The sequence below is a fragment of the Asterias amurensis genome, chromosome 11, assembly GCF_032118995.1.
Source record: "Asterias amurensis chromosome 11, ASM3211899v1".
NCBI lineage: Eukaryota > Metazoa > Echinodermata > Asteroidea > Forcipulatida > Asteriidae > Asterias > Asterias amurensis.
In genome coordinates this window covers 9738195-9759088 of record NC_092658.1, presented here as the reverse complement: position 1 = coordinate 9759088, position 20894 = coordinate 9738195, and the positions used below count along the sequence as shown (strand labels likewise).

The following is a 20894-nucleotide window of genomic DNA, read 5'->3' as shown; positions in this document are numbered from 1 at the left end:
ACGACATCGGTTGTAGTGTTAGCGCATACCTGATTTCTAACTCATTCTTTGACTAGCGTTTCCTTGCTAAAAATGTCTGACGACGATGTACAACCCGCTGTCGAAGAAAAGCAAGAGAAAGCCCCGGCTAAGAGAAAGAGAAGACCATCAAAAACGAGCTCAACTCCTAAGCCGAAAATCAAGGACATGGTTGAGGAGGCTATCAACGCTACCTACGACGCCCGTAATGGGGCTTCACTTCAGGCCATCAAAAAATATCTGTCCATGAACTTTGGCTTAGAAAAACCCACTTACATTCGCAGCGCCTTAAAGAGGGGCGTGGCCTCCGGAGACTTCATCCAAGTTAAAGGGGTTGGTGCAAGCGGCTCTTTCAAGGTGAACTCAACAATGACAGACAAAGCTGCAGAAAAGACCCGCAGACAGAAGGACTCTGAACAAGCTAAGATGGCCAAGTCTCAGAAGACCGAAAAGGAGGCTCAGCGAATTGCCAAGAGGATGAAGAAAGCGCAGAAAGAGAGAGAGTCAAAGAAAGAGTCTCCACCGAAAGCAGCTAAGAAAATCAAGAAGGTCAAGCCTGAGAAGCGAGTCAAGACCCCCGCCAAGAAGGTGGAGAAGAAGAAGAAGAAATCTGTGAAGAAGTCGCCTAAGAAAGCCAAGAGAGGCTCGGCCAAGTGAACAACTCGATTCACAACTCGGGCTCTAGCCATAGAGCCCCCACATATTCAAAAAGAGATGATTACCAAGACTGTTTTTACTGTGTAATATTTGTGTTGTGTTTTTAATAATCAGATACATTGTGTACATCTCCCAAAATTTACCGACTTTTATGAAAGCATGTCTGTACAGAGGAAATTTTTGAACAAGTCTGACAAGAGCTAAATTTTACAGTCGTTTGTGTCTAATAATCCCCTTATTGTTTTGAATTACTTATTTGAACAAATCCCCTCCCCAGTAAGGCCCTTTTCAACTTTAAATCCGTGGCCTTCACATTTGAATGGTACTTGACCCCCCCCCCCCCATTACATATTATTTAAAGTATTTGTTTATACAAAATAATAAAGAGAAAAGAGACATTAAAAAACAACAGAAAAAAAAAAAATAGTTCAAAGCAACATTTACATACAAATCGGGGAGGTGTTTTCAAGTTATTTCTGAAGTATGTCCAGTGAAGGAAAGGGTGGATGGTTTTTTTCTCTCCCCAGAAAAACAAAATTGATCTACTCCTCGGGGATGAGATTGTTCTGACTTTTGGCTGAATTAAGACTTTTTATGTCGGCCTGGTGACAAAAATCAGACAATATTTGTTTCCACAAGAAAGAAAGTGCTTTGGATACTGTTTCCAAAAGCTCATTGGAATCTGTAACCCCAGGGGTTTACCAAACAGTAGAAATGGCATCATTTCAATGAACCTTTGAATTTATATCCAAGTTTCAGACTTTTTCGTTAGTAATGACTCTCAACCCCGAATTCTCTCGTGCTGAGAATACCTTTCCACAATAAAGCTTAGAAGCCTCTTGAAGCATAATTTAAAGGGGTTATTGAGGGGCAACATTACGTAAGTGCTTTAACATGCTCCCTCAACATTGATCTTTGTCTCAGACTAATGTGAAGAACATTCACTAAGAATAGATGAACTATACTCAAAACAAACTGCTCAATAATGTCACTCAAGTACAACCAAATACTCACAACCAAGTACTAGACATTTTATTAGAATACAAGTACATGTTTTGCTCACTAAACTAAAGTACCATGTAAATTATTGGATTAATTAATTAAACTCGGCCAAGTGATAATAAATAGAGAAATGTTAATTACATTCTTGTACTGCCATGTACAACTCAAAGGACTCTTAGTGTAATGTGCCATTTTGGAACATGTTTATGGTGAAACGCGCATATAATTAGTAATATTCTATTTCAGATAAGTTGGAATTGACCAGTAGCTGAAGTTAGTTTCAATAAAATCTTTACAATATCCCCAAAACAATGTCACAAAAGAAACACAGAATTAGTACACTTTGATAATAAGGCATATCTTTGGACTAAAAAATATTATTCGCATGTTTTTAAGTTAAATGAACACAAATTGCAACAAAATAATCTCTCATATAGGTAGTAACATATACATATACTATTCTAGATAAGAAAAAGTGTTAAATTTGTAGAAAAATACCTGTAGGCAATTGCTCAGGAGGGATTCTAACCCAAGACCTTTGCTAAAGCAGATGTCTTACCACCAGGACAACCGGATGTGCACGTTCAGGCAGTTCAAATCCTATGTTTTCACAGAGTGATTTGCCTGTGATTTTTCTGCTTCACAAAACTTGTTATTATATCCCTGTTCTTTAAAAAAAAAGACTTAAAAATACACTTCCCCATGTTACGTGAAATGAAATGAGCTTGAACAAAGCTGTAGAATCCACAGTTCAACTTAAAAATGAAACAAAACCGAAGGGCGGCTTTTTATGATTTGGGGATAGTTTTGGTACACTGCTTTAAACAGTAGGATAAATTTTTATCTTTAAAAAGATTGATTGATAGTTAGCAATAAACTATATTTAAAGCATCATCTTATAAATGTTTTGTTTTTTTAATAAGAAAACCAAACTAGCATACTCCTCTTAAACACAATAAGTGCTTGACGATGCCCATAGATAAAGTGCTAAAATAAGAACTAAAAAAAAAAAAAAAACATAAAAGTGTAGGTTGCAAGAAGATATGATATAATACACAAATAGTGTGTGAGCAAATCCGGTTTATTCTGGGGAATTCTAAATAAACAAATCCTTTAAACAAAAATAGAAATTAAAACATACTTTGTACGATACATTGAACACAATTTTATACAAAAAAAATCCCACCAAAATAAACAGCTGTGTGAATTTTTAAACATTGCACATTAGTTCACAATTATCCAAATTAAGTAGATCAAACAAATTACACAAATGAATTTCTGGGTGATGCAGAAAAACAGATAAATTATTAGAATTTGGAAGTTAACAATTGTCAAAGTTTGGAAGTTAAGAGTATAGTACACATATACCTGTGGTGTACTTTAAAGGCAGTGGACACTATTGGTAATTACTCAAAATAACTATCAGCGTAAAACCTTTTTTCTTTCATGGTTATCTCGCAACTCCGACGACCAATCAAGCTCAAATGTTCACAGGTTTGTCGTTTTATGTATATGTTGAGATTCACCAAGCGAGAAGACTGGTCTTTGACATTGCAAATAGTGTCCAGTGTCTTTACTATTGGTAATTATTAGCATAAAACCTTACTTTGTGTCGAGTAATGGGGAGAGGTTGATGGTATAAAACATTGTGAGAAACGGCTCCCTCTGAAGTGATGTAGTTTTCATGAAAGAAAAATTTGATTTCGAGACCTCAAGTTTAGAATTTGAGGGTCTCAAAATCAAGCATCTGAAAGCACACAACTTTGTGTGACAAGGGTGTTTTTTATTTCATTCATATCTCGAAACTTCGACGACCAATTGAGCTAAAATTTTCACAGGTTTGTTATTTTATGCATATATTTAGATACACCAAGTGAGAAGACTGGTCTTTGACAATTACCAATAGTGTCCACTGTCATTAAGCAGAAAATATTGCTCAACAATTGTACGCTAAGCAAAAATGAGCAGGATGCAAGTCAGAAAATGTAAATGGTATTTTGGCTGGTTACCTATTCTGCTTAGCTACTTTGTGTGCTTATAAGCAGCTCTAAGAAATCGGGCCAAGACCTTAAATTCCTCAAGGCACCATCTTAGTAGCAAAGCAACACCTCATTCAACAGTCATTGCTTGCACAATGGGTACTTGCAAACAGATCTATAACATCTGTACTCCTCCAAAGTCTGATAAAACGTTCCAATGCTTAGAGAAACCTCCCTTTGCCCTTACCCTAGAATTGTGCAGGCCTACATGTTCTAATTATCTAGTTTTAGAGAAACATCATTGAAACTTGTGTTCAAGCTCTACTAACATTGTGCCTAAATACTAGATCAAGTATTTTAAATGTACTAACATGAAAGATGGTAACTTAAATAACATTGTCAAAATACTAATTATTTTCCTTTTTAAATAATGCACTTCAGTTTTGTTTCAAGGTGAAAAACGTTTTTAATTCTGTGGTGAAATGAATTTTTTCAATTGTTTCACAAAATCCCTAAATAAATAAAGTGAAGTTTTGCATCAAGGAAATAAACAACATTGGTGTGCTCTGGGTTAAAGTAAATGTATTTCTAGCATGGGCAAAATTTCAAAGAGATGTTAAAGCAGAAAATATGGCTGAACAATTGCTTGCTTAGCAGAAATGAGCAGGATACCAGTCACAAATTGTACATGCCACATTGTAGTTTAGCTGGTAACTCTATTATGGTAAGCATAATTTTGTTGTGCTTAACTATTTGAAAGGTCGATGTATAGGTCCTTTTTGTTGGTAAGCAGTTTGCAACAGTTTCTATTTTCTCATGAAATAAATAGTTCAACACCAACCAGCAATACATACATGCTTCCTGTTTTCCCATAAACATAGACACCTTTTCTGATTAATCTTTGATGACAAATGTAATTGCCTTTTTTCTTTCACGTAAATATCCGTTTCAAAATCTGAATAATTCACTTTCATTTGTCTACAGCATCTCTAAGCAGATTTACTCTGCTGTTTATCTTAAATATCCAAGTACAAGTGAAATTTGAATAGTCTCTTTTACCAGACTGTTTGTTACTTACAGTACCTTACAGTACAAAACATAACCTTCAGAGGAACTCTACAAAGTTGAGCGTTTGAGCATTTGAGAATAGACTGTGAGTCTCGAGCCTTATTTAAACATTTGGACTCGTCAAAGTGCCAATTTGTTTCCTTCATGCATTAAAGTAATGTCTGTGACACTTGCACGGTCTATAACTGCAAAACATGTTGAAAAAAGAGATACTACTCCAAATAATTAAGAAGTAAACAACTACAAAGAACATATCAATGCAAAAGTAACATTTGTGTTTTTCTTAAATACTTATTCAATCAACTGTGTCCTTCCAGTGTAGAGAATGTTGTACAAATTTTGCCCTTTAAAGGGGCTGTGTGGTCATGATCAACACAGGCCTGTGGCTGTACAAAGAATTCTGAAATCTCACCCAGTTCCTGCACGCGCCCACACACTTTCCATAGATTTGATATGGAGGGAGGGCATGCGCATGCAGGTACTGGGAGAGGGTCCTTACTTCTGTGTGCAGCCATAACCCTGCTTTAATCATGACAACACAGCCCCTTTAATGGTTGTTATTATTATTACTAAATCCATTTTGTCATGGATTTTCACATATATAGATCCAAGATCCCATCATTCTGAAGAAACGTTGTTCTGCTCGCTCATGTAACAGTCTATCAAGGTGTTGAAAAGTCTATTTACATTAGATTCCCAACCATAGTTTGTCTCTGGCCACAAGTAGCTCACTATGTTAGTTATTTGGTATGAGTTTTTTGCCTTTCCCACACAATGACAAACTTGTAAGTAACTTAACTGTTTTATAATAGTTCTGTATTCTGGTTTTGGCTGAAACACAGTCAATGGGAGACTTTTTGGTTGCGTAGTGGCAGCAGACTTACCAGGTAAAATCCATTGTTCTCTGTAAAGTGCGCATGCTATGAACTACCTAAACAATGGAAATTTACCTGGTAAGTCTGCTGCCACCTAGCGTTCCAAAGACTCCCATTGTGAGTTAATTGGTGAATTAAAACAGTTAAGTAAAACCCTGAAATGTTTCTTTTCATATTGACCAAGTCACTTGATTTGAACTCGGCCTTTCTCTGTCATGAATAATTATAGAGGTTATGAATATATAATTATGTCAATCAACCCTAGTATAACCACGCCATTTATACTACTACTGTACATAGTGAATATTCAGTAAGTATGCATTTGTTTTATATTATTTTAAATAACTAAACCATATCTGATGAAGTATCTACCTTTACTATTTACATATTTACAAAGCACAAAAGTAAACTTTTTTTCTCCAGTCTTCAAATATTATATATTCCATCCCTTAAAGAAGGATAGCAAAAACTTGTGAAGTCTCTGAATTGGCAGCTATTGCTGTGGCTTCGATTGGATTGCCGCATCACCATGCATTGAGGTATAGGTTTTTGCAACAGTCGTAGACAAAGCCGCCAGTTCGGATACAACCTTATATTGCAAAATCGTACAACAAAAAATCTTAATAAATAATGATGTCTTCAAAGAGCTGATATATATAAACCATGGATCCTTGTCAATCAATCAGCCAGAACTGTGGAGTTATATATAAGAACTAGAGGGCGCACTGGTGGTGTTGCTTGCAACGGGACCGCAAGGAGACACATGCGCCCATTCTGTGAATATGAATATGAAGTAAACGATGGAACTTTTGTTTATTGAACACAACGCAATGCTGTTTTGTCAACTTACAAAATGGCTGCACAAACACACACTGTGCGATGCTGTTTTGTCAACTTAGAAAATGGCCGCATGCGCGCATGCCGGGGCTGCGTCAAGGCCAGCGCGCCCTCTATGGCCAGAACCAACTGTTTTGACTGATAACCAAAGTATAGCATTGGTTTCTGAGTAAAGACCATGTCACATGGGGCAGTTTGCAGGAAGCCAGTTCCAGGCAATCACTAGGAAGAAAATTCATTCAATTTAACCACATGTTCTAATACTATTTCACATGGTGTTACCGCAAACCTCTCTTATTTTTTACTTCCACCATCAGAGTTTCAAATCCTACTTTAACAATTCATTTCACATTTCAGTTTTCATATTGTTTTCCTGGTGATACTGAGTTACAGCTATCAAGAATGTATCAAGAATGTATCTACCGCAGTGCTCCTTGTGCATGCAGTGCAGTTGGTTGCCTCCAAGTTGCTTGTAAAAATTTCCCTGAGTGACATGGCCTTTGAAAAATTATCCCCTTGTAATAATTCCTTAGTTAAACACTACAAAAAGGGGCAGTCATATTGCTCAGAATGCACTGCTATTTGTTCATGAACACAAACCATTCCAAATCTCAAGGGTCATATTCCTCTGCAGGTTCAAACTCAAAAGCAGTGAGAGATTTGCTCAAAAGGAATACTGGAAGCTTGTTCAAGTCCAACATTAAATGAACGCTCAAATATGATACAATTATTTATAAATTCATGCAGACAAAACGATGCCTCACTTCAATGACCTTGTGGATTGTTGACCTCATAGTAAATGCTGTAGGGTTTACTGCAGCAGGGTTTACTGTAGTAGGGTTTATTGCTGTAGGGTTTACTGCAGCAGGGTTTACTGTTGTAGGGTTTACTGCAGCAGGGTTTACTGCTGTAGGGTTTACTGCAGCAGGGTTTACTGTTGTAGGGTTTACTGCAGCAGGGTTTACTGCAGCAGGGTTTACTGCTGTAGGGTTTACTGCAGCAGGGTTTACTGTTGTAGGGTTTACTGCAGCAGGGTTTACTGTTGTACATGTATGGCTAACTGCTGCAGGTTTACTACTGCAGGTTTACTACAACAGGGTTCACTACTGTAGGGTTTACTTCACTACTGTAGGGTTTACTATAGCAGGGTTCACTGTTGCAGGGTTTGCTGCAGCAGGGTTGACAGCTGTAGGGTTTACTACGGTTGACTACAGCATGGTTCACTTTTGTAGGGTTTACTACAGCATGGTTCACTGCTGTAGGATTGACTACAGACTCGCGGTTGTAAGTTCCGTCAGAGGTCCCAGCTGAAGAGGTGGTGCTTGATGAGCATGTCTTGGACGCTATCTTTCAAGGTGGTGGGCCTCTGTTTAGACATCAAAAAAACGGCAAGATTTTTATTTCATGTACTTAACCAACGTTATCTTAATTGTGACCGCTAAATGATGATGATGACTAAACCACAAAGGAAATTGACTGGGTAAATTTGAACCTGCAAGATCCGGATTAATGTGTCGGTGTATCAGGAGTAATTGTCCCTCGGAGATTCTGTCCCCCCATATGGCGAACTATGTACAAACTAATTCTGATAGCAATCACATGTTGCACACGGTTAACCGAGACTTGCTTTGAGATTTATCAGCAAGTTCCGCCAGGCGACTTACCCCGATTCGTGGTTTACTGGCCTTGGCAATCGGAATCTCCCAATCCTGGGACAGGTTGAAAGCAAATCTAGACAGGACACGGAGCTCGCACTTGATCTGTACCCAGCCGGGGCTGCGCAGGAAGGACCAAGGGTGATACCACTTCTCAATGATGCCCTCGCAGGAACACAGACACTCCAGCCAAAGATGTAGCACTTGCTCACTGTAAGATTGAAATCAGCAAGGTATAATGATAACAATAACGTACAAAGCGAACAAATCCATCAAAGTGTTTATAGCGCTAAATACAAACATATAACATATACATATTTACTAGGCATCTAAAATGACACAAATTTGTGCAACAAGGGTGTTTTTTCTTTCATTATTCTCTTGCAACTTAGATGACCAATTGAGTCAAAATTTTCACAGCTGTTACTTTATACATATGTTGAGATACACCAAGTGAAACAATGCTATTTGACAATTACCAAACGTGTCCAGCGCCTTTGCGTGCCTAGCTCCAAGGGCACAAGTAACATGATCTGGATTCAAACCATAGAGTTATATATAAGAACTAGAGGGCGCACTGGCCTACATACCCGCCCCGGTATGCTCGCAGGCGGCCATTTTCTAAGTTGTACAAACAGGCATTGCTTAGTGTGTGTTTGTGCGGCCATTTTGTAAGTTGACAAAACAGCATCGCGTCAGCGTTCAATAAAAACAAACTCCAACGTGTACTTTGTATTCAACGCGCGTACATGATGGCGCGCGTGTCTCGTTGCGGTCCCGTCGCGTTTGTGCAAGAAGCATCACCAGTGCGCCCTCTAGTTCTTATATATAACTCTATGATTCAAACCCACACTCTGCTGCTGACCACACATGAGCTTGGGTCCTTTTGAACAAGACCACTCGGCCATGACACAAATATGACAGAGATTAGGACGAACAACCCACTTACTTCAAACCCTGACAGATGAGAGAGCGTAACTTGACGTCCATCTGGGCATGAGCAGTGTCGTGGGTCAGATTGACCGATTGGACGGATCTATACAGGAGTTCCTCAGGGGTTAATACTTTGCCATCTTCATCCAATCTGTAGGTTTTGCACAGGACCAATCTTGAGTAGACAGACTCAAAATCCTTCTCTACTTCTTTGCAACTTGCCTGTGTTTGGAAAAATACAAAAACAACTTTATTGTCGATGCAGGGGAACATTCTTTGGCCTCCTACATTAAAACACACCAATAGTAAATACCAAACCTGTAAAAGGATGAATTGGTATAATTGGTCATTACCTGTCAATTCAAGACGCTTTTGGACCTGACCATCACAAGTGAGCTGATTGAACTCCTTGAGAAACCCCCAGATCCCAAATGTAATGTATTTCGATTCATTATTTTTTGAGATATGGGTTAACAAACTTTTGACTAATTAATAGTGAAAGAGTACATTAATTGTATGTTCACTACTTGCACATGGCAACCCCACAAAAAAACAGAAAACAATTGCATCCTGAAGAGTCCTCCTTCCATTCTGATACCTGTATGGTCGTGCAATCTTTATGTTTCGTTTAACATAAGACACAACATTAAGGTGAATCGCTGAGAATCTGTACAAACCTCTTCAAGAAACAGCCAGGGATGACATGGCCCGCCCAAGATCGAAGGCTGCTTCAAACCATGCTCAAATATACCCTTTAATGTCGGACACAGCCTAAGGAACAAAAAAACCACAAATCATCTTATGATACCACAACAAAATAAAGATAAGATAAAACAAGATTTGGGGTTGAACAAAGAAAAACGGACTAGAGCGAGGTTTGAACCGGATTACTGTATCGCCGCTCTACCAACTGAGCTATCTAGCCCTTTGCTGGTGATCTTCCTAGTTTGTCAATATCTTTGTTTGGGGGTGCCAGTCAGAAGCCATACAACCGTTAACTGCCGTACAGCTAAGATGTTTGCCTAGCATGAACTAGTGTAAGCAATACTTTCTGCTTAAACAGCTCTATGAAACTGGGACATGGTCACAGTTATATTTATTTTTATACATAATTTTATACATTGTATTTATATTTATACACAGTTTTTTAATGATTCCTGTAAGTGGCGACTATCCGCTGTTGGATATCAATACATAAATAAAATAAAAAAATAAAAATATAAACAATAAATGACAAAGACTTGATACTTACGTTCCCCTAACTAAATCTGTGATGGTTTCTGTAACTGTGTCATCTCCAGCACTTGTGTACTGTTTGCTTCTCTCGTCTAAAAGCTCAACAAACTTAGCTGGAAACCAACCTGTAAATAAATTCATTCCATGTTAAAGGGAAGGTACACATTAGTAATCAGTCTTAAAATTAATGGCAACAAAAAACTAGGTCAGAAGCCTACAGCAGCTTATGATAGTATTAAGCGTTTCTAAGTAATGTGGTTATGTTAAAGGCAGTGGACACTATTGGTAATTACTCAAAATAATTATTAGCATAAAACCTTTCTTGGTGACGAGTAATGTGGAGAGGTTGATGGTATAAAACATGGTGAGAAACGGCTCCCTCTGAAGGGCCATAGTTTTCGAGAAAGAAGTAATTTTCCACGAATTTGATTTCGAGACCTCAGATTTAGAACTTGAGGTCTCGAAATCAACCATCTAAACGCACACAACTTCGTGTGACAAGGGTGTTTTTTTCTTTCATTATTACTATTTCACAAGTTTGATGACCGATTGAGCTCAAAGGTTCACAGGTTCTGGCATTTTATGCATATGTTGAGATACACAAACTGTGAAGGCCAGTCTTTGACAATTACCAATAGTGTCCACTGCCTTTAAAAGATTTGAATCTGAAAAGAGTTAAGGCCCGGTCACACACAGGCCTCGACAACGAGAACAAAAAATGAGAACGTTAAACATGCACGCCCTCGATTGGTTGAATAAGCGTGGGCGTATTCTGTGTGGAGCATTTCAATCATTAGAATGCGTTCTTTTTGCGTCATTATTGTTATCGTTATCGCTGCAGTGTGACTCTGCCTTTAATGTCAGAGGGAAGGGATTTAAACTGGTCACTAGAGACCGTCCGACTCATGAAAGAGTTTCTGCAGGATCAAAAAGTCAAAAATTTACGTTTGTAGATTCTCACCTCTGAGTCCATTGAGCTCACCCACCCAGCAATGTTCATCCTTCTGTGAAATGATCTACAACAATACAAGAAGTAATAATCAATGAATGCAGTAATGATAGGATTCAGCCTGAAACTGAAACATTGCTTTAGATGGGAGTATTTAAACTTCCAAACTATATTGAGTTTTATGTGCGCTAATTGTTTCTTCAAATACTCGAGTTTAAAGTAGTTTATGGCTACAAAAATTATACTGTATTTTTTTGGAAGTAAAATAGAGCTATAAAGTTGTGTCCCGCTGCAAGCTTTGTATGGTTAGCCAGACAAAGGTGTCTGTTGATAGACAGATGCTTTGAAGGGCATTGTTAGCAAACACTAACGAGACAAACTAAGGCTTTAGTAATCTATTTGACTCACAGTGATGATGTCATTTTTGCGGAAGCCAAGTTCATCGTCGTCGTGTCTCTCAAAGTCCAGCAGCGCTTTGGCCCTCCTCCTTCTGTTTCTTGTCACATCAACGAACTGTTCATGGTCCTTCTGGTGGCTCTCCAAGGAGTAATCAGGAATCAGAGGCTGTTCAAATAATGTGAGCCAAGATTAAAAGTGTGTTGGAAGTCCCCCACAAAAAGAAAAAAGAACAAAAACAAATTTTTTTTTTAATGAAAGATTGCCTTACATCACAAGGTCTGACGGCCACTTCAAGGTGAGGTCTACTGATTTTGGCTATCGACCCGAATCAACCGCCACCTGGGGGACATTGCCACCTACTCATGGGACTGAAACAGGGTTGTCCCTTTCAGAGTATGCAAGGATGTTGGCATGGCTATCTGACTAAGACCTTGTCATATGCGTGTGTGTACTTCTATATTCAACAGAATTGAAAGATATTTATCACATTCATAGCCAACATTTTTTCACAAAAATATTACACATTGAGGTATTACTATTCAATTGATTAACATAAGACCACCGGCATTGTCCAGACGTTAGTTTACTAGTCTGAATCACTAGCCTCAGCTCGGTGTCAATTTCCAACCCCCATGAAATTAAGGACTGAGCAGAAAGCTTTAGACACAACCCTGCCGGTTTGAAACGATTGTTTAACCCCACTCTGTTAATCCCTTACTAATCTCCTTCACTCACTATTTTAGCATTCTTTGGATCAATGGATTGGAAGTGTCGTCCGATCTGCAGGATGGACTCTCTGAGATCAGAGACCAGCTCCGTCTGTCGAATATTCTTGGCTTTCAGATCATCACTCTCATTCAGCCCTGTAATAATAGAGAAGAGGTCTTGGGTTTTAGTGTCGGTCTTGGGTTTAGCAGAGTGGTATCTTTCCTTGCATGTCACCCAGACTAGAGCTGTTTATTTAGAAAGTTGCGACAACTTGCGATTGGAAGCCATTTTGTGTAAGGAAAACGCATGGGAGAACACAGGGGGACAGACTAGTCTGCCCACTGCATTGTGCTGCAATTGGACCGAAAATAGCTTCCAGTAACCACCTGATCGGTCCCTTTATGTTGCAACTCTCCCAATACACAGCTCTGACCCGGATGCAGACAACCTTAGATAGTTAGATTTTTTTAGGTTCACTAGTTTCATCACAACTCACCAAATAGGCTTCCCATGAATGACTTTTTCCTGTGAAGCTGTCTTTTGTGAATATGCTGGGGGGGGGGGGAAGAAAGTGGAAACATTAATGTGATTCAATACTTTAGAAACCATTCATGACTGTATACTCATCACAAAAGGCCAAGACATTGCTAACATTGCTCATTTCTTCAACCAAACATGTTGTCAGTAAAAATGTCAACAGAAATAACACGAAACGATTACTTTTGTGTTTTGGAAAGTTTCATATCTGGACATATTTTTTTATGTCCTTTACTTTGACCTTTTTGTGCTGATGGAAGTAGATCAAACCTTGCGGCCTTTGCGGCCACTATGGGCATTTTGAAGTGGGAAAAAAGGAAACCTGTATAAATATTTTTCATTTTAATTTTATACTTTAAAGGTTAAGTTGAAAACCACTTTATTGGTCTATTTGTCTTATTTTCCTTGCTGTGTGTGGTTCCCCCTCCTGTGCGCCTTGAGCACCTCATTTTGGTGGATTTTGGCGCCCTATAAATATTCTTTATTATTATTATTATTATTATATCAATCTATGCCCACACAGGTATCCATTTACCACTGGGTGATGAGAAGCATGGTTAGGACTCTAACCCACAACCTGTTGATGACTCAGGAACCAGAGCTTGAGTCTGATGCAGTAAACTGCTCTGCCACGACATACCTCGCAATAAAGACAAATAGTTCCGTTTTACCCCGAATCTGTACGTTAAAAACACAAATCTTTGAACCGTTTTTTGTTCACCAACCTGCTTTGGTAGATTTCCTGTATTTTCTGGATTAACAATGGCCCCCTGCTCGGCCATTAGGTAAGCCAAGTGCTTACGTCGGTGGGTGTCGACAATGATGTCAGTTAGAGACGCCGAGTGTTTCATCCCGACCTAAGAGAAAATACCATACCAGAAAGAAAAAACATTGAAAAGTTTGAATTGTTTTTGAACAAAAAAGGCATCAACTACATGTTGTTAGCAATCTTCAGAGCTATCATGAAGCGGCATGCACTAAACTGTACTACTTTGCACATGACCACTACATTGAATCCACCACAAACCAATGGCATGTTGTGATTTGATTTGATTGTCCAACATAATTTGTACACAGCCAAAGCAATATAAGACTCTGTCTGAAGTGTTGGCTACGGCTACATCGCAGCGTCATCATGCGCTGAAGTATAGGTCTTCCTTAGCTACACCCTTAGCAACAGCTGTAGCCATAGCTGTAGCTGCTAATTTAAATAAGGCTTTACTTGGTATTTGCTGGGGATTAATAATTACATGCACTAGTTTGACACAACTCTTCCAGTTTCAGTGGCTGAATCTGCTTCACACATACACAATGATTAGTCACAATTATTTCTTAGGGTGAGAGTTGGGGGTTGGGATCCCACCATCTAAAACACTTTTCACAAAAGAGCAAGTTAGCAGTAGTCGACCCTTGCTGAATTGCTGGTACTGGAATTATTACAAATTGCACTTCATGTGAAAGGACAATAATGTTTGAACTATCAAGAGTCCCTTGTTATCTCAAATTTGTCGTCCTTTATGGACATTTAATAAACATTGTTGTGTTCTCCCACAGAGTGCATTTTGTAAATTTTCCCAGCTACATGTATGTTACAATAAGCTAAAACAAGAAACCCTTGCTGCCATGTGAAAAGGGCTTTAACAAAACACTCCATCTATGTAACAAGTACCAGGAGGGGTGTCGGGGGAGAGGGTTTAAACAACAAACTCTGCCACACATTGCCAAGACACACAGGTAGGCCTACTTGTCAAAGCTCTGAACCAAACTTGTGTCTATTATAAACATTCATGCGTCTGTAATTACACAGGCATGTTGCAGTGTTAGTAGGCATTCACTTTAAAAAGTTCTCTCACATCTCTCATGCATCCTAAATCTAATTTTTTGTTTCCATGTTTAAAACAAAACGTTGAGCTTAACACAAACAGTGCAAAATCAGGTTCAAGACAGCCAAGCGGACGGAATAGCCTAGAATACCGGGCCCGCATTTAAGCCCCCGAAGCTTTGAAGAAAAATTACACTCTAGCTCGGTTAGTGTTTAAATAGTTTTAGTTAGTGCTTGAAAATGGGTTAACTCACTTCATATCAATTTAGTTTCACTATTACTACAACATACAGACTACCATCTATATATCTCACCATAGAAATATGTATTAAATAAAATGCACGCTAAAACTACTAGTTGATGTTTTGTTTTAGCTATTACTGGAAGTACTACAACTACATGATTAATGATAAGTATAACTAAAAGTGCACTTGGTAAAGTCTAATACATATTAAGCTAACTGAGTCCACTATTAAAAGCACATTACAACCAAAACATGCATTTTGTGTATTTAAAAAAATATATGTATATATATATATTTGTCTATGTTCCGGGAAAAAAATGAAAAAAATCTATAAATCAATGTTATAGGTCATGACATTTTATTTAAGTAATCTCAACCGACATTGTCTCTCAATGTTAATGTAAGGAACGTCCAAAGTTTCAATGTTTTTTAGGTTGTACACAGGAGTCCTTTTGAAAAACTTTCCCCCACCTCAATGTAATTTTTTTTTTAAATCTTTTAATATTTGTGTATATTGTTTAATTATCAACACTTTGCAAACTTTTTAAAGTTGTGAGTGGTCTCTGACCCAACCTCCCCTACCATACTTTGTACGAGTCTTTCTCGAAGACTACATGACAACAAAACACACATTAAAATATACCTAATCATGTGTGGTGTCTGCAATTTATACCATCGACAAGTCCTTTTGGTTGGTAAGCAGTTTGCAACAGCTAATTCTATTTTCTCATACTTTGTATGATTGGAAAATGTTGAAAATTTGCAGTCCCTTACCCCTTGAAAAACTGACAACTAAGTTTGAGAAACACAAGAATAATTTCTTCACTTCAAACGAGTGCTGTGATCAATATGACAATTAAAATGGTAGCTTTTCAGAGTAAGAACAAAAGTGTGATTCTATCAACTAACTGTTTCGTGGTAAATCTTTAATCAAATATTAGACCAAAATGCAAATTTATGAAATCAGGTAAATTAACTCACATGCATTTAATTATTGCATTAGTAGTAAATATTTTGTATTAATATTATTCGGAAGTTTACATTCGCATGCCGAAGATCACATTTTACCTTGGTGTAGTTTTACAGATTTACGAAAGTAGAAACCCTTTCACTCTAAAACAATGTCTAGCGACACAAACAAATTAAAAACAAATAAGCAAGGAAATAGGGGTTGCTGGTCACAAGACAAGCGGACGAAAAGATGCTCTTTAAAATACTAAACCGTTAAAGTTTGATAACTGACCTCACAAGCCTTCTATGGAAAAGACAGGCATAGTCAAGTGGAGCAGGAAAGGAATGAGATAAAAGGTAAGATTGTCGTTGTTATTATCAGAGTTTGGTGATATATAACTGCATTTATAATAAGTCATTGTACGTTAGATTTAAAATGCCCCCAACAAACTCAAATTTCTAATCCCAAACTTATTGGGTGTAAATTTATATTCTGTTCTTATTTGTAATTTCCGAACCTTAACTGAATGGTAAGCTTTTTTGCAAACTCAATTCCAGAAATCACTACAAAAGTATGAAAAACAACACAGTTTGATGTGAGAGGGCTGTTAAAAAAGCTCAAATTATCCTTGTTCTGATCATAAGGTAGCTCATACATGTAAGTTTTTGTCAATTTGTATCGTATCTTTACCATTTTCATCTTACAGACCGTGGACACTATTGGTAATTGTCAAAGATCAGTCTTCTCACTTAGTGTATCTCAACATATGGATAAAATAACAAACCTGTGAAAATTTGAGCTCAATCAGTTGTCGAAGTTGCGAGATAATAATGAAAGTAAAAAACACCCCTGTCGCACATAGTTGTGTGCTTTCAGATGCTTGATTTTGAGACTTCAAATTCTAAACTTGAGGTCTCAAAATCAAATTCATGGAAAATTACTTCTTTCTCGAAAACTACGTCACTTCAAAGGGAGCCGTTTCTCACAATGTTTTATACTATCAACCTCTCCCCATTACTCTTTAGCAGGTGAGGTTTTATGCTGAGAATAATTTTGAGCAATTACCAATAGTGTCCACTGCCTTTAACCATTATAATCATATTTGAATGATGAAATAGGTTGATAATAGATAACTGCATTCATAAGCTATTTGTAAATTTGATTTGAATCATGTCTTGTACAATTCATATTTTTATCCGCAACTTTTTGGGTGTAAAGTTTTTACAACTATTTTTAATAGTTTTTGAAATATCCACCTTTACCATTTTCACCTTTTCCACAATATATTAAATAAAAAAATGCAAGAGTCAAGTACACTGCAAGTTTGTTTAAATGTACCAGCAAATGTCCATATGTGTTTCACTGGACATGTACATACATGTACATGTATTGAACTGCATATTATTCAGTTTGCAGTTACACCATAATCATGTATCTTTGCTGTGTAGATTTATTCTTTGAGAGCTAGTCTTGATATTTATTCAACTGCCACGAACTAGAGCTTGGGGAAACTACTTATCTCTGAAAAGAACTGCCCTGCTTATTAAGTACCACCTTGGGAGGTAGGAAATTGGCGGGGACGACTATTTTCGCTTAGTCTCTGCCAATTTCCTACCTTCCCAGGATAATAAGCAGGGCAGTTCTTTATAGAGTTAAGTAGTCTCCCGAAATAAAATGGCAAGACAATTTCTCAAAGAACAAATCTACACAGCAAAGTTGATATATTTACACATGGTGTTACTGCAAGCTAAATACATACATTTGATACGACACCATGTAATGCCCCAAACGCCTGCTTTAAGGCATCACAGACAACTGTCTGCAATGCTCCAAAGCTTTTCCTTTTGTCCTTGAATATAATTATTCAGGGAGAATAATCCCTTTAATGAGGAAAAATCATCCCATATTATTAAATCGAAATTAAAAACCCAAAAACTTTGAGTAACATGTAACTTTGGTAGATTCGTCCAATCTTTTTCTATTGTTCACACATTGCAGCCATTTTGTACTCTGCCACTTAAAGACACTGGACACTATTGGTAATTGTCAATGACTAGTCATCACAGTTAGTGTATCTCAACATATGCATACAAACCTGTAAAAATTTGAGGTCAATCGGTCGTCGAAGTTGTGAGATATTAATGAAAGAAAAAAACACCCTTGTCGCACCATGGTCACACAAAGTTGTGTGCTTTCAGATGCTTGATTTCGAGACCTCAAGTTCTAAACCTGAGGTCTCAAAATCAACTTCATGGAAAATTAATTTTTTCTCGAAAACTACGTCACTTCAGAGGTAGCTGTTTCTCACAATGTTTTATACTATCAACCTCTCCCCATTACTCAAAAAGTTTTATTATAATAATTATTTTTAAGTAATAACCAATAGTGTCCACTGCCTTTAATAGTTTGAATACACCCTACATCTAAATGACACTGCCTACCAGATACACATGAACAAAAATAACAAAACATTCTGTAAAATTGGAAGACCCTTTGAGGGCTTAAATTTGGAAGGAAAATCTGCAAGACTGCAGGGCTTGTATTGTAGCTCACAATATTTACCGGACCAAAAGTATTTTACAAGACTGGAATCAAAATAAGAGGGGAAAAAAAAACAAAGGACAGTCTATCAGCACAGTTTAAAGGCAGTGGAAACTATTGGCATCTCAAAATAATTATCATCATAAAACCCTTCTTGATTACGAGTATTGAGGAGATGTTGATAGTATAGAAACATTGTGAGAAACAGCTCCCTCTGAAGTGCGTAGTTTTCAAGAAAGAAATAATTTACCACGAGTTTGGATTTCGAGACCTCAGATTTAGAATTTGAGGTCTCGAAATCAAGCATCTGAAAGCACACAACTTCGTGTGACCATGGTGCGACAAGGGTGTTTTTTTCTTTCATTAATATCTCGCAACTTCGACGATCAGTTGAATTCAAATTTTCACAGGTTTGTTATTTTATGCATATGTTGACAATTAATTACCAATAGTGTCCAGTGTCTTTAACAAATAAACTGTTTGTTTTTTAAAAAGCACAAAGACATAATGAAATGTAACTACTATGATTATTCTTATTATTACCAGTTGTTTGTGCATACACAAATTGTACCTAAAAAATGTATTTCATCATTTGGGATCTTGAGTTCACTATAACATGATATTTATCAATATAAATACTTAGGATGCAAAGTAGGCATTTGTGCATGTACGAAAATGGTACACATTTTATACATGTTGTACACTGTGTAATACTAGAATAGTGAACAATATGTTCTCATAAATAAATAAAGCGATTTGTAATTGATAGCACTGAGGTTCTGTGCCATTGCGACACACCCTTATCATGCTGTATGTAGCTATTTTGTTCATGTCAGGTGCCCTGTATTCACACAGTGAATAAACAATCACACACAATAAAGGGAACAATCCAATCCAGTCATGGTTTGGTCGGGTCCCACTTACAGACAAAATATGTTCCTTGGAAAAGAGTTAGAACATTTTATTGAGCACAAGGGCTGACCTACATGTACACATGGCGTAGGCTCCAATAGACTTTTTTTATAAACCAAAAATTCAACTTTTTCAAAGGGCTAAAAAATCAGAAAACATTTTTAAGTAGGATGAATATCATGCCTGCAATTAAGTGGGAACAAAACCAGTTATCTGTGCCATGTAAATGAAACGTGAATTTAAAAAATAAAAATTTGAAAGCATTTTTTTATAATAAAAAAATTGAGCCTCTGGAGCTACTGAGCTACAAGTAAGATGCCATCTATAGACAAATTATGTCACCAGCTATTACATTACGCATGAAACTCTTACCAGCTTGAGTAAACTATTCTACATTTTTTTTTTTAACGATAATAAACGCTTTAACCATAAATGTCTACTGCCACCTCTCCATACCTACTGATAATGAACTGTGCATAATGATTCACATGTAAATGAACACCATAGCCATTTCTTACCCCCAAACAGATCTTACAATAGGTTCACATTTAAGTGTAACAACCACAGTGAATGTAACACACACAGGGACAATACAAAATATCACCATTAGACCCAGGTTCCACATGATGGGTCCACGGCCTGTGTGGTACACATTGCTACAGCTTATCCAGAGTGGGAACTTAAACAATGAGTTACAATTTTAATTATGAAATATTTTCGATAACTTACCTGCACAAAATAATTACTCCGAACCACACAAGTTTTGTTTGTTTCTGTGACCAACTTATTGTTTTTAAACATCGCCCAGGAGAAATACAATCCAGACTGACAAAAACAGGAACAACAAAACTGTGCCAACAAAAACAGGACATTTTCTACAAGGTGTCTTCCACAGGAAATTCTTCCCATCTGTACTACACTATACCTCTACCATCTTGCGTCCAATATGGATATCTCTTATTCCAATTCTGTGAGCACATACTAATCAGCATAGAATAGAATCTGCATTGCCTTTGCACGATTGCGTTCCAGCAACTTCATGTTTCTACATCGGCTGTGCACTGAAATACGCATTCTTATTTGATTTCCTAAGCTGTCGTTGCTGTTTGTTTACTTGATAAGCAAGCCACTTTATTGAGCTGACCCACCATAAAAATGAGTGAACATTTTACTTCCCTAAAAGTTCTACTGGGTCATGTGTAGTTAAGGACAATACACCACTTCACCAGGGCCCAATATTAACGAGATAGAAAGAACACCATTGGATCAGCACTGATCAAACAATGTATTTTGACTAGTCTACTTCTATCATAAGGCATGACACTTGACTCTAGGGGAAAAAAGTAGGAGAGTTCTGTTTGAGTACAGCGTGTGACTTTCATTTGCAATGATTGGATTTTTATTTGCAAAAAATCTAGGCAGCTAATTGTATAATTACTTAATTATATGCACAAAATTGATTCAAAATGTGTCGATCAAACCTACTGATCTTTTAAAACCTGGTTTGACATTTTATCTGTCGTGATTGGATGCAGAATTATTCAGAAAGGATGTAAAATTATTCAGAAAA

The 20894-nt window shown here is 37.3% G+C and overlaps 2 protein-coding genes across 5 annotated transcripts in view; one reads left to right on the top strand and one right to left on the bottom strand.

Moving 5' to 3' along the window:
• LOC139944039 (histone H1.1-like) lies at positions 1 to 1033 on the top strand. Its single transcript, XM_071940988.1, has one exon. It carries the CDS (start codon positions 73 to 75, stop codon positions 673 to 675), a length of 603 nt encoding a protein of 200 aa, XP_071797089.1. The 5' UTR covers positions 1 to 72; the 3' UTR covers positions 676 to 1033.
• A 621-nt stretch (positions 1034 to 1654) lies between these two features.
• Positions 1655 to 20894, bottom strand: part of LOC139944038 (small G protein signaling modulator 3 homolog) — a 45514-nt gene continuing 26274 nt past the window's right edge. For 3 of the 4 annotated variants that reach the window (XM_071940984.1, XM_071940985.1, XM_071940987.1), the window contains 10 exons: positions 13579 to 13710; positions 12813 to 12867; positions 12344 to 12471; positions 11618 to 11773; positions 11222 to 11276; positions 10277 to 10385; positions 9702 to 9795; positions 9041 to 9246; positions 8101 to 8302; positions 1655 to 7802 (listed from right to left, as the gene is read on the bottom strand). In XM_071940984.1, coding sequence (XP_071797085.1) covers positions 7731 to 7802; positions 8101 to 8302; positions 9041 to 9246; positions 9702 to 9795; positions 10277 to 10385; positions 11222 to 11276; positions 11618 to 11773; positions 12344 to 12471; positions 12813 to 12867; positions 13579 to 13710 — 1209 coding nt within the window. In that variant the 3' untranslated portion in view covers positions 1655 to 7730. Of the gene's footprint in view, positions 7803 to 8100; positions 8303 to 9040; positions 9247 to 9701; positions 9796 to 10276; positions 10386 to 11221; positions 11277 to 11617; positions 11774 to 12343; positions 12472 to 12812; positions 12868 to 13578; positions 13711 to 16162; positions 16175 to 20894 lie in introns of all 4 variants that reach the window. The other variant, XM_071940986.1, reaches the window with a different exon arrangement.